Source organism: Felis catus, chromosome B1 (genome assembly GCF_018350175.1).
Source record: "Felis catus isolate Fca126 chromosome B1, F.catus_Fca126_mat1.0, whole genome shotgun sequence".
Taxonomy (NCBI): Eukaryota; Metazoa; Chordata; class Mammalia; order Carnivora; family Felidae; genus Felis; species Felis catus.
This window is the reverse complement of record NC_058371.1, coordinates 50073892-50091224: the sequence shown is the minus strand read 5'-3', so window position 1 is coordinate 50091224 and position 17333 is coordinate 50073892. Positions and strand designations below refer to the sequence as shown.

At 42.0% G+C, this 17333-nt stretch overlaps 1 protein-coding gene across 5 annotated transcripts in view; it reads left to right on the top strand.

Moving 5' to 3' along the window:
- The window catches only part of INTS9 (integrator complex subunit 9), a 103011-nt gene extending 97238 nt beyond the window's left edge, over positions 1-5773 (top strand). For all 5 annotated transcript variants that reach the window (XM_019828624.3, XM_006930745.5, XM_045055620.1 and 2 more), the window contains 2 exons: positions 1123-1260; positions 5082-5773. In XM_019828624.3, coding sequence (XP_019684183.1) covers positions 1123-1260; positions 5082-5258 — 315 coding nt within the window. In that variant the 3' untranslated portion in view covers positions 5259-5773. The remainder of the gene's footprint in view (positions 1-1122; positions 1261-5081) is intronic.
- Positions 5774-17333: the final 11560 nt, after the last annotated feature.

Sequence of the window (17333 nt, the reverse complement as noted above, 5' to 3'; positions counted from 1 at the left end):
GCCTCAGAGAGATAAAAGGGAAGAGCAGCTATTACTCATAGAGTGGAGGCCACACATCAGCCTGAGTGCCCTTCCCGGCTCCCAAAGTGCCGGCCCCACTCAGCTCCCGCGGGCGCATTTGTTAGGCAGCGGGCAGTGCGGAGAGCTGGGTTGGCGCCAGCCCCACACCTGCGGAAATGGGTGGGGCCTGGGAGCCACCCCCACCCACGGTTGTCCCCTCTGCGCGCCCCCCCCCCCCCACCGTGCCCTATGTTCACGCGTGTTCACTGCCTCGCGGTGCAGCTCTTCAGGCACTCGTCCTCCCTCATCCCCCTTAGAAAAACTCCTTCCGGACTTGGCTGTGCTGCTCTGACACCCTGAATGATCTGCACGGAGCTGCCACTTCAAATACATGAGGCGCATGCTATGCCCTCACCTGCTGTATTTCCCACTTCGCCTTTACTTCACCCTCCCGAAGCTCCGCCATCACCGCTTTTTAGACAGTTTCTCTGACCTTCATGTCAGCGCATGAGTCTGACCCCACCGCTAGTGGCTGCAACCAACCTGCTGTTGCTACACCTGCAGTGGCCAGCACAGGTTATTAAGAATTTACTCAGAAGGGACACCTGGGTGGCAGTTGAGCATCCAACTCTTGATTTCAGCTCAGGTCATGATCTCAGGGTTCAATGAGAGGGAGCCCCATGTTGGACTCTGTGGTGGCAACTTGGAGCCTCCTTGGGATTCTCTCTTTCTCCCCCTCCCTGCCCCTCTCCCCCACTCACACTCTCTCTCTAAATAAATAAACTTTAAAAAAATAAAATCTTAAAAATTGTATTCAGAAGATACTGAATTGAATCAGTTAGAGACGAATCTTGATAAAAGGGAGATCTCTTTGCCAAAAAAGATATTGATGCTGTGTGGATGCTTTGGCATTAGCTTATATTATGAAGAACTCCAGATGGAGCCCCCAGCTAACAGTGACTCTGAACTCAAGAGCTGGCTGACCTCACACAGGGTGACGCCGGGCCGGGCGCCAGGGCCTCCACCAGGAAAAAGGTTGTGTTGGTAGGATGGACAGACGGGTTCTGGCTGTGGCCTGCACTGACCTCATGCTGAGATGGTGTTTTTTTTTTCCCTCTCTAGCCCCCACCCAGGCCCACCCAGCCCACAGGCGGTAAGAAGAGAAAGCGGGCGAGCGATGACATTCCAGACTGCAAAGTGCTGAAGCCACTGCTGAGCGGCTCCATCCCGGTAGAACAGTTCGTGCAGGCCCTGGAGAAGGTGAGTGCATTCGGTTTGCACCTGCAAAAGCTGTGCGGGAGCCTCCCTTCCTGCTGTTCACCTGCTTCAAGGAATGTGTGCTGCTGCCTTTCTCATAGTCTCCACGGTCTGGGCTCCTGTCTCTGAAGCATCTGCTTGATCCAGGGCCGTGGCAGGAAACAGAACCAGGGGAGGGTCACAGAGTTGAGAGAAGACCATGCCCTCCTTCGCTGTAGGTCCCCCGCTTGCTTCTCTGCCAGCCTCTTCCTCCCCATCAGGCACCAGGCCGCTAGAAGACTGCCTCATGACATCTATGTCTTGTGGGAACTAAACCAAGGAAGTCCCTTCCTCAAAAACCTAGATGCGATGGATGGGCAAGGTGGGAGCGGCCAGGAAGTCCGCCCCTTAGAGCCTCACTTCTCAAGCAGACCCCTTGCTGCCAGAGCACCAACGTGGCTTGTCACAAGAGAAGAGAGGCTTGCTTGGGCCTGGGGGCAGTGAGGGCAGAGGCGCCAGTGTTGCTGGATCCCTGGATCCCTGGGAATTCTAGAAGCAGGGCCAGCAATCCCCAGACGGGGTGGGAGGAGAGGGAAGAAATCAGCAGTCACCTGGAAGACACTGGTCCTTTCCCAAATCGGCAGCCATCCATTAGAATTTTAATTTTCCCTGAAGAAGACTGCAGCCACATTGTGCAGCCCTCCTAGCCCCTGAGAGTAGGATCACTAGTAATTAACATGGGAGTGTCCCCTGTGATGCAGGTGAACATGTCAATCACTGCTTCCTTGTGACCTTGCAGTGCTCCAGCCCCTGTTGGTAGAACTTGAGCTTGACTTGTTTTTTATAAACTTGGAACAACTTGCTCTCCCAGAAAGACCTTCACTTAGTTCGCCTGGCTCATCAAGGAATTGACCCTTAGGATCTGACCTGGACTCTTCCTTTTCGCCATTTCTGCCTCCTCTCCTGCAAGAGGAATATCAGTACCTGCCCTAACCTATACAAGCTTTCTAGAACTAAGGGTAGAGACTTTCCCTAGACCATTTTTCTTTGCCTATCCTGTGTCCCTTTCAGGCATATCAGCCTTATTTCTACTACTTTTCTGCTTTCTCAACTTTATGTGTGATGTGAAAGAAAATTCTATAACTCACATTAAGGTAGCTAAAGAAGTATTTCTTGTGCTGCCTTGTGTCCTTCCTTGAAAGGGATTCACCAAATCACAAGGTCACTGGTGTCTTGCTTTGAGGAATGCATTTTCCTGAGATAGGATGGAGCTTTTTTTATCAGAGACCATTGGCATATGGAGGCTGGTGATGGAGGGCCCAGTGTCCTGGACTCCTGAACCCAAGCTTAGATGTGTTCCCCAGATAACTTACAAAAGTTTAAGCAGGTTATAGAAATTTTGTTGTGGTTTGTATAATCTTGCATGTTTGGAGTCTTCTTTTAAAGTATATGAAGCTATGTTTGAATTCTATTGCTATAGAAGGTCATGTGACAAGTGTGAAGAATTGTATGGAGGAGCATCAAAAATGGCAGTTTCTACAATGTTCAGTTTAGCCAAGTCTAGGAAGTGTCATTTCTTTTTTTTAATAATTATTTTTTTTAATTTAAATCCAAGTTAGTTATATTGCATATAATTTAAATCCAAGTTAGTTATATTGCATATAGTGCAATAATGATTTCAGGAGTAGATTCCTTAATACCCCTTACCCATTTAGCCCATCCCCCTTCCCATTACCCCTCCAGCAACCCTCTGTTTGTTCTCTATAGTTAAGAGTCTCTTCTGTTTTGTCCCCCTCCCTGTTTTTATATTATTTTTGTTTCCCTTCCCTTATGTTCATCTGTTTTTTCTCTTAAAGTCCTCATATGAGGGAAGTCATATGATATTTGTCTTTCTCTAATTTCACTTACTACCATCTAGTTCCAGCCACATAGTTGCAAATGGCAAGATTTCATTCTTTTTGATTGCCGAGTAATACTCCAGTGTGTGTGTGTGTGTGTGTGTGTGTGTGTGTGTGTGTGTGCGCGTGTATGTGTGTGTGTATACACACGCACACACACACACACACACACACACACACACCACATCTTCTTTATCCATTCATCCATCAATGGACATTTGGGCTCTTTCCATACTTTGGCTATTGTTGATAGTGCTTCTGTAAACATTGGGGTGCATGTGCCCCTTGGAAAGAGCATACCTGTATCCCTTTGATAAATACCTAGTAGTGCAGTTGCTGGGTTGTAGGGTAGTTCTGTTTTTAATTTTTTGAGGAACCTCCATACTGTTTTCCAGAGTGGCTGCACCAGTTTGCATTCCTACCAGCAGTGCAAAAGAGATCCTCTTTCTCCGCATCCTCGCCAACATCTGTTGTTGCCTGAGTTGTTCATGTTAGCCATTCTGACAGGTGTGAGGTGGTATCTCGTTGTGGTTTTGATTTGTATTTCCCTGATGATGAGTGATGTTGAGCATTTTTTTCATATGTCTGCTGACCATCTGGATGTCGTCTTTGGAGAAGTGTCTATTAATGTCTTTTGCCCGTTCCTTCACTGGACTATTTGTTTTTTGGGTGTTGAGTTTGATAAGTTCTTTATAGATTTTGGATACTAACCCTTTATCTGATACATCGTTTGCAAATATCTTCTCCCATTCCATCAGTTGCCTTTTAGTTTTGCTGAAGCAAAACTGTGCAGAAGCTTTATTTTGATGAGGTCCCAATAGTTCATTTTTGCTTTTGTTTCCCTTGCCTCCAGAGACGTGTTGAGTAAGAAGTTGCTGCAGACAAGATCAAAGAGGTTTTTGCCTGCTTTCTCCTCAAGGATTTTGATGGCTTCCTGTGTTACATTGAGGTCTTTCATCCACTATGAGTTTATTTTGTGTATGGTGTAAGAAAGTGGTCCAGGTTCATTCTTCTGCATGTCGCTGTCCAGTTTTCCCAGCACCACTTGATGAAGAGACTGTCTTTATTCCATTGGATATTCTTTCCTGCTTTGTCAAAGATGAGTTGGCCATACGTTTGTGAGTCCGTTTCTGGGTTCTGTATTCTCTTCCACTGATCTGAGTGTCTGTTTTTGTGCCAGTACCATATTGTCTTGATGATTACAGCTTTGTAATACTGCTTGAAGCCCGGGATTGTGATGCCTCCAGCTTTGGTTTTCTTTTTCAAGATTGCTTTGTCTATGCAGGGTCTTTTCTGGTTCCATATAAGTTTTAGGATTGTTCTAGCTCTGTGAAGAATGCTGGTGTTATTTTGATAGGTATTGCATTGAACATGTAGATTGCTTTGGGTAGTATCGACATTTTAACAATATTTGTTCTTCCTATCCGGGAGCATGGAATCTTTTTCCATTTTCTTGTGTCTTCTTCAGTTTCTTTCATAAGCTTTCTGTAGTTTTCAGTGTATAGATTTTTCACCTCTGTGGTTGATTTATTCCTAGGTATCTTATGGTTTTTGGTGCAACTGTAAATGGAACCGATTCCTTGAGTTCTCTTTCTGTTGCTTCATTGTTGGTGTATAGGAATGCAACCGATTTCTGTGCATCGAGTTTATATCCTGCAACTTTGCTGAATTCATGAATCAGTTCTAGCAGTTTTTTGGTGGAATCTTTTGCGTTTTCCATATAGAGTACCACATCATCTGCGAAGAGTGAGAGTTTGAGCTCTCCCTGGCTGATTTGGATGCCTTTTATTTGTGATACTGTGTTGAATAACGTGGTGAAAGGGGACATCCTTGTCCCGTAGGGAGTGTCATTTCTTGGAACTGTCAGTTGCAATATCCTCCAGCCTTTCAGGCAGCCCCTTGCTTTCAGAGTATCCATCATCTTCCTCTCTCTTTTCTTTGGAACAGCATGGCTTCAGCGACATTAAGGTAGAAGACACAGCAAAGGGCCATATTGTCCTGCTCCAGGAAGCTGAGACACTCATCCAGATTGAGGAAGATTCGACCCATATCATTTGTGACAATGATGAGATGCTCAGGGTACGACTGCGGGACCTCGTTCTCAAATTCCTACAGAAGTTCTAAATGGAACATCTAAACCATTTGTATTTCACTGAAACCCTCCAGTTCTTCACTGTGGCTGCCCAGCACAAACCAAGGAAGGGCACAGTTGGCCATGTCCTTGTGGTCAGTGGCTTAAGGAATAAGTGACCCTTGAGGGACGTGATTATCGGGAGTTATGGCCAGAATCTCCTGGAGAACTTTTGCTTTAAACTTACATTCATTTTCTTCCCAATTCTGGGTAGCCGGGAACGGTAAGGCAGCGAGCTGAGGAGTAGCATAAAAGTAACAGAAGCAGCTTCCCAAGAGGTTAATGGTGGAAAGGGTAGGTAAAAAGATGACTGACTTAAGTGGTCCGTGTTTATTTTTCATGGTTTCACAGGCCTTGGGCAGGAAAACTAGTCTTCGATTGTGTTTTATTTACTTGTCTACAGTGCCACGCCCGATAAGAAAGATGATCCCCCAAATTGGTAAAATGAACCATCTTTATTTTATATTGTGAGCCCATTTTGTTAATAAAACTTATTTTTATAGAAGTATCTGTGCCCTGTTTAACCTAGAATTTGTATATTTATTTAGTGTCTGAAAACCTATGAAAATATACAGAACGGCATAAACTTAGAAAATACCATGGCAAATTTTAATTTCATGTGTGCATTCATATATTTTTCTTAAACTGTATGAAAAGGTGCTTAACTTTATCTGAGCTGTATCTGTATAAAAAACACCGACACGGGGGTGCCTGTGGCTTATTCAGTTAAGCGTCTGACTCTTAATGTCAGCTCAGGTCATGATTTCATAGATCATGAGTTCAAGCCCTGCATCTGGCTCTGTGCTGACAACACGGAGCCTGCTTGGGATTCTCTCACTGCCCGTCTCTCTGCCCCTTTTTCTGCTCGCTCTCAAATTAAAAAAAAAAAAAAAAAACAAACCCACCAACACAGATGGTATCAACAGCCTAACCTTCTGGAGGAAGGTCCAGAACAAACAGTTCAGGCTCTGCTAGTTAATCCCTGCCCATCACTGCCTTCCTTGCAGATTATCAGGATTGTCTGCATTAAGCAGAGCATTAAACTCCACTGCCCATAGATCCTCATAATAGTAAGCTACTGCATTGGAAATAACACTGCTTAATTGTTCAAAACAGATATGTACCAGATGACATCTATCTAAGCATCAGTTGTCACACACACACACACACACACACACGCCAGTTATGCAAGTACTGGGGAGGCTGGGGGGTAAGAGTACAAGTCTTGGAATTGGTCAGCTAGGGAAGTAGGCCCAGGTCAGCCTGTCCCTACAATCTTTGCAGACTGGTTGAAATTCAGTCAGTAGTCCCCATCCTCCAACTTAGCTACCAGCTAAGCGTCACAAAGAGATTTACTGAGTCAAGAATGAATGATGTAAAATCCTATAGAACTACTTACTCAGGCTTTATGGAGACTGGATTGTCCATTCTCTGGAATGGCCCTACCAATGGGAAGGAATTCTTCATTAGAGGATGATGCCTTCTCTGACTTGGCCAGACTCGGACACAGGAGTGCTTGGCTTCAGCAGGCCTCTGTTTTCCAGGGTACAGGTCATCACCCCAATCAGGGGCCTAGGATGTGTCTACAGAATGACCGGGGGGGTTGGGGGAGTGGGGGGGGCGGGGCTACAGCCATGGGAGGGGATTGACATTACAAGAGATTGACAAGCCATCACCGTGAAAGTTTACTTTTTATTTTAGGAGATGATAAATATGCATCACATGTAGGAATACTTTCTACGAAAACTTTTGAGAGAAATCAAGTTAAATTTCAAGCATCTTTAAAAATACAAAAGTAGTATAAAATAGAGCTCAAGAAAATCAAAATGGTTACTTTACTTGGATTTGTCCAAGTTTGATTTTTGTTAAAGGGCTTGCTCAGAGAGCCCCAGGCACTGATCCTTTGAGAGGTGATTACTCAAGAAACCGTATATAAATGCAAATTAGTACACTGTCAGGCAAGGAATACACATGATCTTAGCCAAAAGGCTGAGAAGCAATGACAGGCAAGAAATAATTGAGAAATTATAAAGGCTGTAATCAAGTCACCATCACCTACTTAGTGGCAGAAGCCAGAGAGGCAGGAAGAAGCAAAGAGTCATTTGTTAGAGCAGAGAGAAAATCTAGAACTGGCCTTTGCAAGTATTAGGAGAGAGCAGTTATGAATAACTACCTGGAGTTCAGGTATTTGGATAGCAAACTAGGTTGGTTGGTAGAAGACCCAGAAGAAATGGCAGGACCTGCCTTCCCATGCTACAGTTATACCACTGATGGTGTGTCAGTGGTATAGACATGCAGCCCACTGATGCTGACCTGGTGAAGGGTATGACAGACCAGTGTCTACTCAAGCCCAACAAAATCCTAATAATTAGTAACTGAAAAACCATTAATAGTGAAGGAGAACCTGGTTTTATTTCTTTTCATCTAAGAAGCGGTATTCTATTGTGCAACAAATTACTCCCAAAACTCGGTGGCTTAAAGCAACATTATCTCATTTCTGTGGGTCAGGAATCTGACCTGGCTTGGCTGGGTGCTCCTGCCTCAGGGTGGTCTCTCCATGGGACTTCAATTAAGATTTTGGATGAGGAAACTGAGGTACAAAGTTTAAGTAAAATTTCCCAAAACATATAGTCAGTACATGGTATCTGCCTTACCATAATGTCCTATGTGAGTATCAGGGATCGGGAGCGAGCTGGGGAAGGGGACATACCTGTTCGTCCACTGCTTTTCAAGAAAGGCAACAGCTATGCCTCTCCTTGATCCCTTGGGAGCTTGAAGCTTTTTTGGACTTTACAGTTGTCCTAGAGAGGCAGGAGTTGGCTTTTCCAGACCATAGTGAAATACCAGCAGAAATAAGAATGAAGACATCTCCTAAGCTGTATGGTGATACTTTCATAAGAGCCAAGCAAACTGGTGGATAGGAAAGGGAGATACTGTTTTTCTCTGGCCCTGAGTGGTCTTCCCTACAGCCATAAAGGAAGTTGAATGTTGTCTCAGTGTTTTATTGCTACACTGTGGGTAAGGTAGGAAACATCTGATGTTCTCAAAACCACCGTAGTGGAACTAGGGGTAAATAATGTTACTCTCTGAACCCAGAATGAGGTTAGAAATAACCAGCTACAATTCTAAAGGAAGTTGCAAAACCTTGAGACAGGCAGTGTAGAACAACAGCCAAAGATGTCTAATCTTGCCAGAGGATAAAGCCAACATCAATCATGAGTTTGTTTACTAAAGACTAAACACCACAGTCTCTACTGCTTTTTAGTAGCCTATTAATAGGTTTTAGTCATATCATAAAAACATTTTACCATCCATAGATTCAATACAACAATACTTAGCAAATTTCCAATGACATTTGCACAGAAATAGAAAAAACAACCCTAAAATTTGTGTGGAACCACAAAAGACCCTGAATAGCCAAAGTAATCTTAAGAAAGAACAAAGCTGGAGGCATCACAATTCCTGATGCAAGCTTTACTACAAAGCTATAGTAATCAAGACAGTATAGTACTGGCATGAAAATAGACACATAAGCCAATGGTACAGACTCAAGAGCCCGGAAACAAACCCACACTTAAACAGTCAACTAACAAGGGGGGGGGGGGGGGGGAGGGCGGGCAAGAATACTCAATGGGAAGAGGATAGTCTTTTCAATAAATGGGGACTGTATAGCCACATGCAGAACAATGTAATTAGATTGCTATCCAACGTGGATGGAACTGGAGGGTATTATGCTAAGTGAAATCAGTCAGAGAAAGATACCATATGTTTTCACTCACTTAGATCCTGAGAAACTTACAGAAGACCAAGGGGGAAGGAAGGGTGGGGGGGAAGTTACAGAGAGGGAGGGAGGCAAACCATAAGAGACTCTTGGATACTGAGAAAAAACTGAGGGTTGATGGAGGGTAGGGGAGAGGGGAAAGTGGGTGATGGGCATTGAGGGCACTTGGGATGAGCACTGGGTGTTGTATGGAAACCAATTTAATAATTTTTTTTTTAATTTTTTTAAACGTTTTTATTTTCTTTTTGAGACAGCATGAACAGGGGAGGGTGTGAGAGAGAGGGAGACACAGAATCTGAAACAGGCTCCAGGCTCTGAGCTGTCAGCACAGAGCCCGATGCGGGGCTCGAACTCAGACTGCGAGATCATGACCTGAGCTGAAGTCGGACGCTTAACCGACTGAGCCACCCAGGCGCCCCATAAATTATATTATAAAGTAATTGGACTGCTATCTTACACCACTCAAAAATTAATTTGAAAAGGATTAAAGCCTTAAATTTAAGACCCAAAATTGCTGGAAGAAAATATAGGGAGAAAGCACCTTGACACTGGCCTCGGCAATAATATTTTGGATAGGACGCCAAGCACAAGCAGCAAAAGTGAAACTCAACAAGTAGAAGTACGTCAAACTAAAGAGTTCTGCACAGCAAAGAAAACTATCAGAATAAAAGGAAGCCTACCAAATGGGAGAAAATACTTGCAAACCATCTATCTAACAAGGAGTTAATATACAAAATATATAAAGAACTCCTACAACTCAACAGAAAAAAAAAAATTTTTTTTAAATGGGCAAAGGATTTGAATAGACATTTTTCCAAAGAAGACCTACAAGTGACCAACAGGTACATGGAAAGGTGCTCAACATCACTATCAGGAAAATGTAAATATTGATATCACTTCACACCTGTTAGAAAAGCTATTATCAAAGAGATAAGAAATAAGTGTTGGCAAGGATGTGGAGAAAAGGGAACCTTGTGTACTACTGGTGGGAATGCAAATTGGTGCAGTCACTGTGAAAAACAGCATGACCTACTTCAAAAAATTGAAACTACAACTACCATGTGATCCAGTATTCCACTTCTAGGCATATATTCCAAGGAAATAAAATCATTATCTCAGAGGTATCTGCAGCCCCTGTGTTCACTACAGCAGTATTCAAAACACCCAAAACATGGAAGCAGCCTGAGTGTCCATAAATGGATGAATGGATAAGGAAAATGTGGGATATACGCACGTGCACGTGCACACACAGTGGGAGATTATTCAACCATAAAAAAAGTAAATTCTACCTTTTACAGCCACACAGCTAGCCCTCACAGGCATTATGCTATGTGAAATAAGTCAGAGGAAGACAAATACTGTGCAGGCTTTTTATTGTGATTTGCAGATACTGCATTTTTTACATGTTGAAGTTTCAGGACTTCTTCAGTGGTGGAAGTAACCGCAGATGTGTAAATAGCGAGGGAAATAGAAGTGGAGCCTGGAGATGGGACTGACTTGCTACAATCTTGTGGTAACATTTTTTTTTACATTATCTAATATAACTTTTTAATCTAGTAACTAGTTACAATGTTCAGAGTATTTTGAAAATAGTGAACTTTGATGTTATAAAGTCTTTTCCAGTCATCTATAGGCCCTTCCAGTCATCAATGAGCATTTATTAGGCACCTATTATATAATCTATGCATTGTGCTCTTTTGACTTTAGTTCACAAGAATAACAGATAAAAATTAAGTTTCTCCTATGGGAACCCTCTTGCACTGTTGGTGGGAATGCAAACTGGTGCAGCCACTCTGGAAATAGCACTGCTAGGAATTTACCCAAGGGATACAGGAGTACTGATGCATAGGGGCACTTGTACCCCAATGTTTATAGCAGCACTCTCAACAATAGCCAAATTATGGAAAGAGCCTAAATGTCCATCAACTGATGAATGGATAAAGAAATTGTGGTTTATATACACAATGGAATACTATGTGGCAAAGAGAAAGAATGAAATATGGCCTTTTGTAGCAACGTGGATGGAACTGGAGAGTGTGATGCTAAGTGAAATAAGCCATACAGAGAAAGACAGATACCATATGTTTTCACTCTTATGTGGATCCTGAGAAACTTAACAGAAACCCATGGGGGAGGGGAAGAAGAAAAAAAAAAAAAAAAGAGGTTAGAGTGGGAGAGAGCCAAAGTATAAGAGACTCTTAAAAACTGAGAACAGATGGGGCGCCTGGGTGGCGCAGTCGGTTAAGCGTCCGACTTCAGCCAGGTCACGGTCTCGCGGTGCGTGAGTTCGAGCCCCGTGTCAGGCTCTGGGCTGATGGCTCAGAGCCTGGAGCCTGTTTCCGATTCTGTGTCTCCCTCTCTCTCTGCCCCTCCCCCGTTCATGCTTTGTCTCTCTCTGTCCCAAAAATAAATAAACGTTGAAAAAAAAAATTTAAAAAAAAAACAAAAACTGAGAACTGAGGGTTGATGGGGGAGAGGGAGGGAGGGAGGGGGGATGGGTATTGAGGAGGGCACCTTTTGGGATGAGCACTGGGTGTTGTATGGAAACCAATTTGACAATACATTTCATATATTGAAAAAAAAATAAAATCTTATTTTTTTACCCTCAAAAAAAAAATTAAGTTTCTCCTAAATTTCTCCTAAGTACAGAAGAACAAATTTCCAAGACCACGTGTGTGTGTGCGCGCGCAAAATGACATATTATCCAACCATAAAAAGAAAGGAAATTCTGACACATGCTACATGATGAACTTTGAAAACATGCTAAGTAAATTAAATCAGACACATAAAACTCCATATTATGTGATTCCATTTATATGAATGTCCAGAATAGACAGATTCATAGCGACAAAACAGAGGTTCTCAGGGACTGAAAGGAGTGAGGAACAGACTTTTTCTGTTGGGAAGATGAGAAAGCTCCAGAAATTGCTAGTGGTAGTGGTTACACATTGTGAGTGTACTTCATGACACTGAATTGTCCATTTAAAAACAGACTGAAAGGTCATTTGTACGTTATGTAAATTTTACCAGAATAAAAATATTTTAATTTTAGGTTTTTGTAAGAAATTGACAAATTAACCCTAAAATTTAGAGAACTACAAAGTAACCACCACAGTACCTGAAGCGATCTTGAGAACAGTGACCACGTTGGAGGACATCTACTTCCTGGAAGACTACCTTGTGAGCTCCAGTAACCCAGCCAGGACAGTGCTAGCAACCAGCACTGACAAATCAGCTCGGACAATAGAGAGAGATGGGAAATACCCCACCTACACGGTCACTACATTTTCAACAAAGGCCCCAAAGCAACTCAATTAAAGTCTTTAACAAATGGTGTTAGAATGATCGGACATTCAGGGGCACTTGGGTGGCTCAGTCGGTTGAGTGTGCAACTTTGGTTTAGGTCATGATCTCATGGTTTGTGAGTTCAAGCCCCGCGTCAGGCTCTGTGCTGACGGCTCAGAGGCTGGAGCCTGTTTCAGATTCTGTGTCTCCTTCTCTCTCTGCCCCTCCCCAACTTGTGCTCTCTCTATGTCTCTCAAAAAATAAATGTAAAAAAAAAAATTTTTTTTTGAAAAGAATTATCAGACATTCATAATAGAAAATAAGAATTAGAACCTTGACTACTATACTCCATGCCCCCAAATTAATTTGAGATAGATCCTAGACCTAAGTGTAAATGCTAACATCATAAAGCTTTCAATGGAAAACATAAGAGAATGTCTTTAGAACTCATGGCATGTGTTTCTTGAGTCACAGAAAGCAATAACAAAGAGAAAATGTTATAAATTGGACCTCATTAAAATTAAAAGCTTCTGCTGATCAGAAGATATAAAGAAAAAGAATAGGCAAGCCACAAGTTGGCGGAAATATGTATAAAACAGATGTCTGACAGTGGACCAGTATCAACAATAAAAAGACATTACAATGTAATATTATCCAGCAATAAAAAGAAATGGGCTATCAAACCACAAAAACAATGAAGAACCTGACATTCATATTGCTAAGTGGAAGAAGCCATTCTGTGAAGGCTGCATTTATACAATTCCAACTATGTAACATTCTGGAAAAGGCAAAATGAAAGAGACAGTTAAAGGATCAATGGCTGCCAGGAGTTAGAGACAAGGAGCCACCAAATAGTGGGAGCAGAGAGAATTTGGAGGACAGTGAAACTTCCATGGAAAACTGTCATAGTGGGGGCAGGTCACTGTACTTTTGTCAAAGTCACAGAATATACTGCACAAAGAATGAACCCTGATGTAAGCTGGGACTTGAGTTAATATGTCAATACTGGCTTATCAGTTGTAACAAATTTACCACACTAATGCAAGATGATAAGGGTGAGAAAGGAGGAGCTCTCCTTTTCCACTCAAGTTTTCTGTGAACCTAAAACTGCTCAAAAAAAATCAAATCTGTTAAAAATGTTTTTTTAAACAATACAAAAAAAAAAAGACAAACCCCATGTGGGCAAAAAGATTTGTCCAGATACTTCACAAAGGGAATATATATATAAATGGCGTAAGCATGTAAAAAACATGCTTAATGTCATTAGTCTTCAGGGAAATGCACACTGAAACTACGAGATACCATTACCCACCAGCATGGCTAAAAAGACTAACAACCACATAGACTGATGAAGAGGTGAGTAATTGGAACCCTCAACATTATTGGTGGGGGTATGAAATGGGTACAATCACCTTGGGAAAAGGTCCAGCATTTTTTTTTTTTTTATAAAACTAAATATATATATACACCTACCTTATCACACAATTCCACTCCTAGGTATTTATCTGGGAGAAAACCATAAATCCACAAAAAGACTTGCACATGAACTTTCTAGACACATCTCCAGAGGCAAGGGAAACAAAAGCAAAAATGAACTATTGGGACCTCATCAAGATAAAAAGCTTCTGCACAGCAAAGGAAATAATCAACAAAACTAAAAAGCAACCTTCAAAATGGGAGACGATATTTGCAAATGACATATTAAAAGGTTAGTATCCAAAATCTATAAAGAACTTATCAAATTCAACAACCAAAAAATGATACAGTTATAAAATGGGCAGAAGACATAAACATTTTCCCAAAGAAGACATCCAGATGGCTAACAAAACACATGAAAAGATGCTTAGTATCACTCATCATCAGAGAAATGCAAATCAAAACTACAATGAGAGGGATGCCTGGGTGGCTCAGTTGGTTGAGCGTCCCACTCTTAATTTCAGCTCAGGGCATGACCCCAGTGTTGTGGGATTGAGCCCCATGTCAGGCACCGATCCGCACTAAGCATGGAACCTGCTTAAGATTTTCTCCCTACCTCTTCCCTTCTCCCCCACTCATGCTCTAAAAAAACAAAACAAACAAAAAAACTACAATAAGATACCACCTCACACCTGTCAGAATAGCCATAATTAACACAGGAAACAACAGATGTTGGCAAGGATGCGGAAAGAGAATGGGGAACCCTCTTATACTGTTTGTGGGAATGCAAACTGGAGCAGCCACTATGGAAAACAGTATAGATATTCCTCAAAAAGTTAAAAATAAAACCCTACAATCCAGCAATTGCACTACTAGGTATTTATCCAAAGGATACAAAAATAATGATTCAGAAGGACACATGTACCCCAATGTTTATAGCAGTTCTATCGACAATAGCCAAATTACGGAAAGAACCCAAATGTCCGCTCGTCCCAACTGATGAATGGATAAAGACACACACACACACAATGGAATATTTCTTAGCCATAAAAAAGAATGGAATCTTAATTTGCAACGATATGGATGGACCTAGACAGTATAATGTTAAGCAAAATAGTGAAATAAGTCAGAGAAAGACAAGTACCATATGATTTCACTCATATATGGAATTTAAGAAATGAAACAGGTGAACATAGGGGTAAAGAATAAAAAGAGGGAAGTGAACCATAAAAGAGAGTCTTAACTACAGAGAACAAACTGAGGGTTGCTGGAGGGGAGGTGGGTGGGGGATGAGCTAGATGGGTGACGGGTTTTAAGGAAGGCACTTGTTGGGATGAGCACTGGGTGTTACATGTAAATGATAATCACTAAATTCTACTCCTGAAACTAATTATTACACTACATGTTAACTAACTAGAAATAAAAATTTGAAACATTTTAAAAAAGGCAAAAAAAAAAAAAACTTGCACATGAATATTCATGGCAATTTTATTCCTGATAGCTAAAAACCGTAAACAGCCCAATTCCCAGCAACAGAATGGACAAATGTTGCCATACAAGTATATTCTACTTAGCAATAAAAGGAACCAATTAATAAATGCAGCATGGGGTGAATCTCAACAATATTTCTAGAAGCCGTCCACAAAGAAGTAAAATTATATGACACCATTATATGAAATTCTAGAACAGGGAAAACTAATCCAATGTGAAAAAAACAAAATCAAAATCACTGGTTTTCTCGGGGGGGGGGGGTGGAAGCAGAGATTGACAAGGAAGAAACATAAGGGAACTTTCTGGGCTTGACAGTAATGTTCTGTATCTTGATTGGGGGGTAGGGTTACACAGGTAGATGCATTTGTCAAAACTCAAGAGAAGGTACACTAAGATCTGAGTGCTTCAGTGTGTAAATTTAATATTTAAATTTTACATGGAACACACAGAAACTAACACTGACCTCCAGTTAATGACATGTGTGCTTATATATTGCAAGGAAGTGTACTAATGTAATTCACTTAGAAATGTACCAGAAATAGGATGAATAAAAAGATGAATAGGGGCACCTGGGTGGCTCAGTTGGTTGAGTGTCCAGCTTCAGCTCCAGCTCATGATCTCACCGTTCATGGGTTTGAGCCCCACGTCGGGCTCTGTGCTGATAGCTAAGAGCCTGGAACCTGCTTCAAATTCTGTGTCTCTCCCTCTCTCTACCCCTCCCTTGCTCATACTCTATCTCGCTCAAAAATGAATAAACATCAAAATAATAGAAATAAAGGATGAATAGAGGGACAAATAGCTGGATGGAGCAATAAATAGATAGCTATAAAGCAAGTATAGTAAAATAATTGTTAGGTATACAAGTTTATACCATAAAAATTATAGTTTATTTTTCATAATGAAATATTGAGACAAGTAGTTTAAATAAATCCTAACAGGACAACCCTGCAATATGAGGATTGTAATTTCACAAAATATGAAGACAAATTGAGAAAGAGAAAACTGGCTGAATTAAGAGTTAACTAACTGTAATTTAAATAAAAACTTGAAAAACTTGAAAACAAGCATACATACATACATATGTCAGTCAGTCAGTGAAGAAACAGGTGAAATTAAGTAACAAACCAGGCTTGCCCACCTTACTTTAATGGTCTTTTCTGGAACCCATTCTGTGTCTTTTAACTCTTCTTGGCATGCTCTCTCGTCTTCCTTTGTCAATGAAGATTTAAAGAATAAAAACTTGTCAGCCTTTACGTGCCAGGCTTCCTTTCAGTATCTGATAACACCACCTTAGCTCTAGTCCAAAAACGCTAGGATACTGGTTACTATTCAGCTTGTTGCCAGCTAGGATTCCTAGGTGACCCTCTTTGGATTTGTCAAATCATTATTATCAAAAAGCTATTCAGCACTCAGGATGTGCTCAGTTCTCAAGAGACTTCCAATGTGGCATGGGTTGCAGAGCTGGAAGCCATCAGGTGTGCGGTGCGGTGACGGGCAGGTCAAGCTGCCGAAACAGGAGATGGGGCAGGGGCAAGCAGTGGTGTCGAGGAAGGGAAGACTTCCTGAAGCCAGTGCTTCAACTGCCTTGAACAATGAGTTGGCATTAAGACAAATGGAATGCAGAAAGAGCTGCTGAGAAATTCTCAGCGCGTTACCCCAGTAATCATTCATCTGTACTGCATGCCAAACAGCAGACTCCTTGCATTTATTAACTCTCAGCAGATCTTTGAGATTTAAACGCACTAGCCCCCCAGCATCACAACACATTTAATTACCATGAAAAAAGGAAGGAGGTAGAATGTGGCAAATGCCATCCTCTATCCCAGTCAATTCAGTTAAAGGACACCCAAATTCCTTTCAATGTAATCAAATGGTTAATCCCAGAAATGGACCCAGGCGAGGCTGCCCACATCCATGTGTGTTTACAGCATCACCCAGGTTCAAGTGCAAAGGCTGCACCAAGACCAAACCACACAGCCCATGGCCTTCTGCTGGCAGGGGCCCCAGCTGTGGCTCCCTGGAATCAGGTAGGCACCTTCTCTTGGGTCACTCTTCCGTTCCTGCAGAGGAAAATCACAAAGGACCTCCAGGCTGC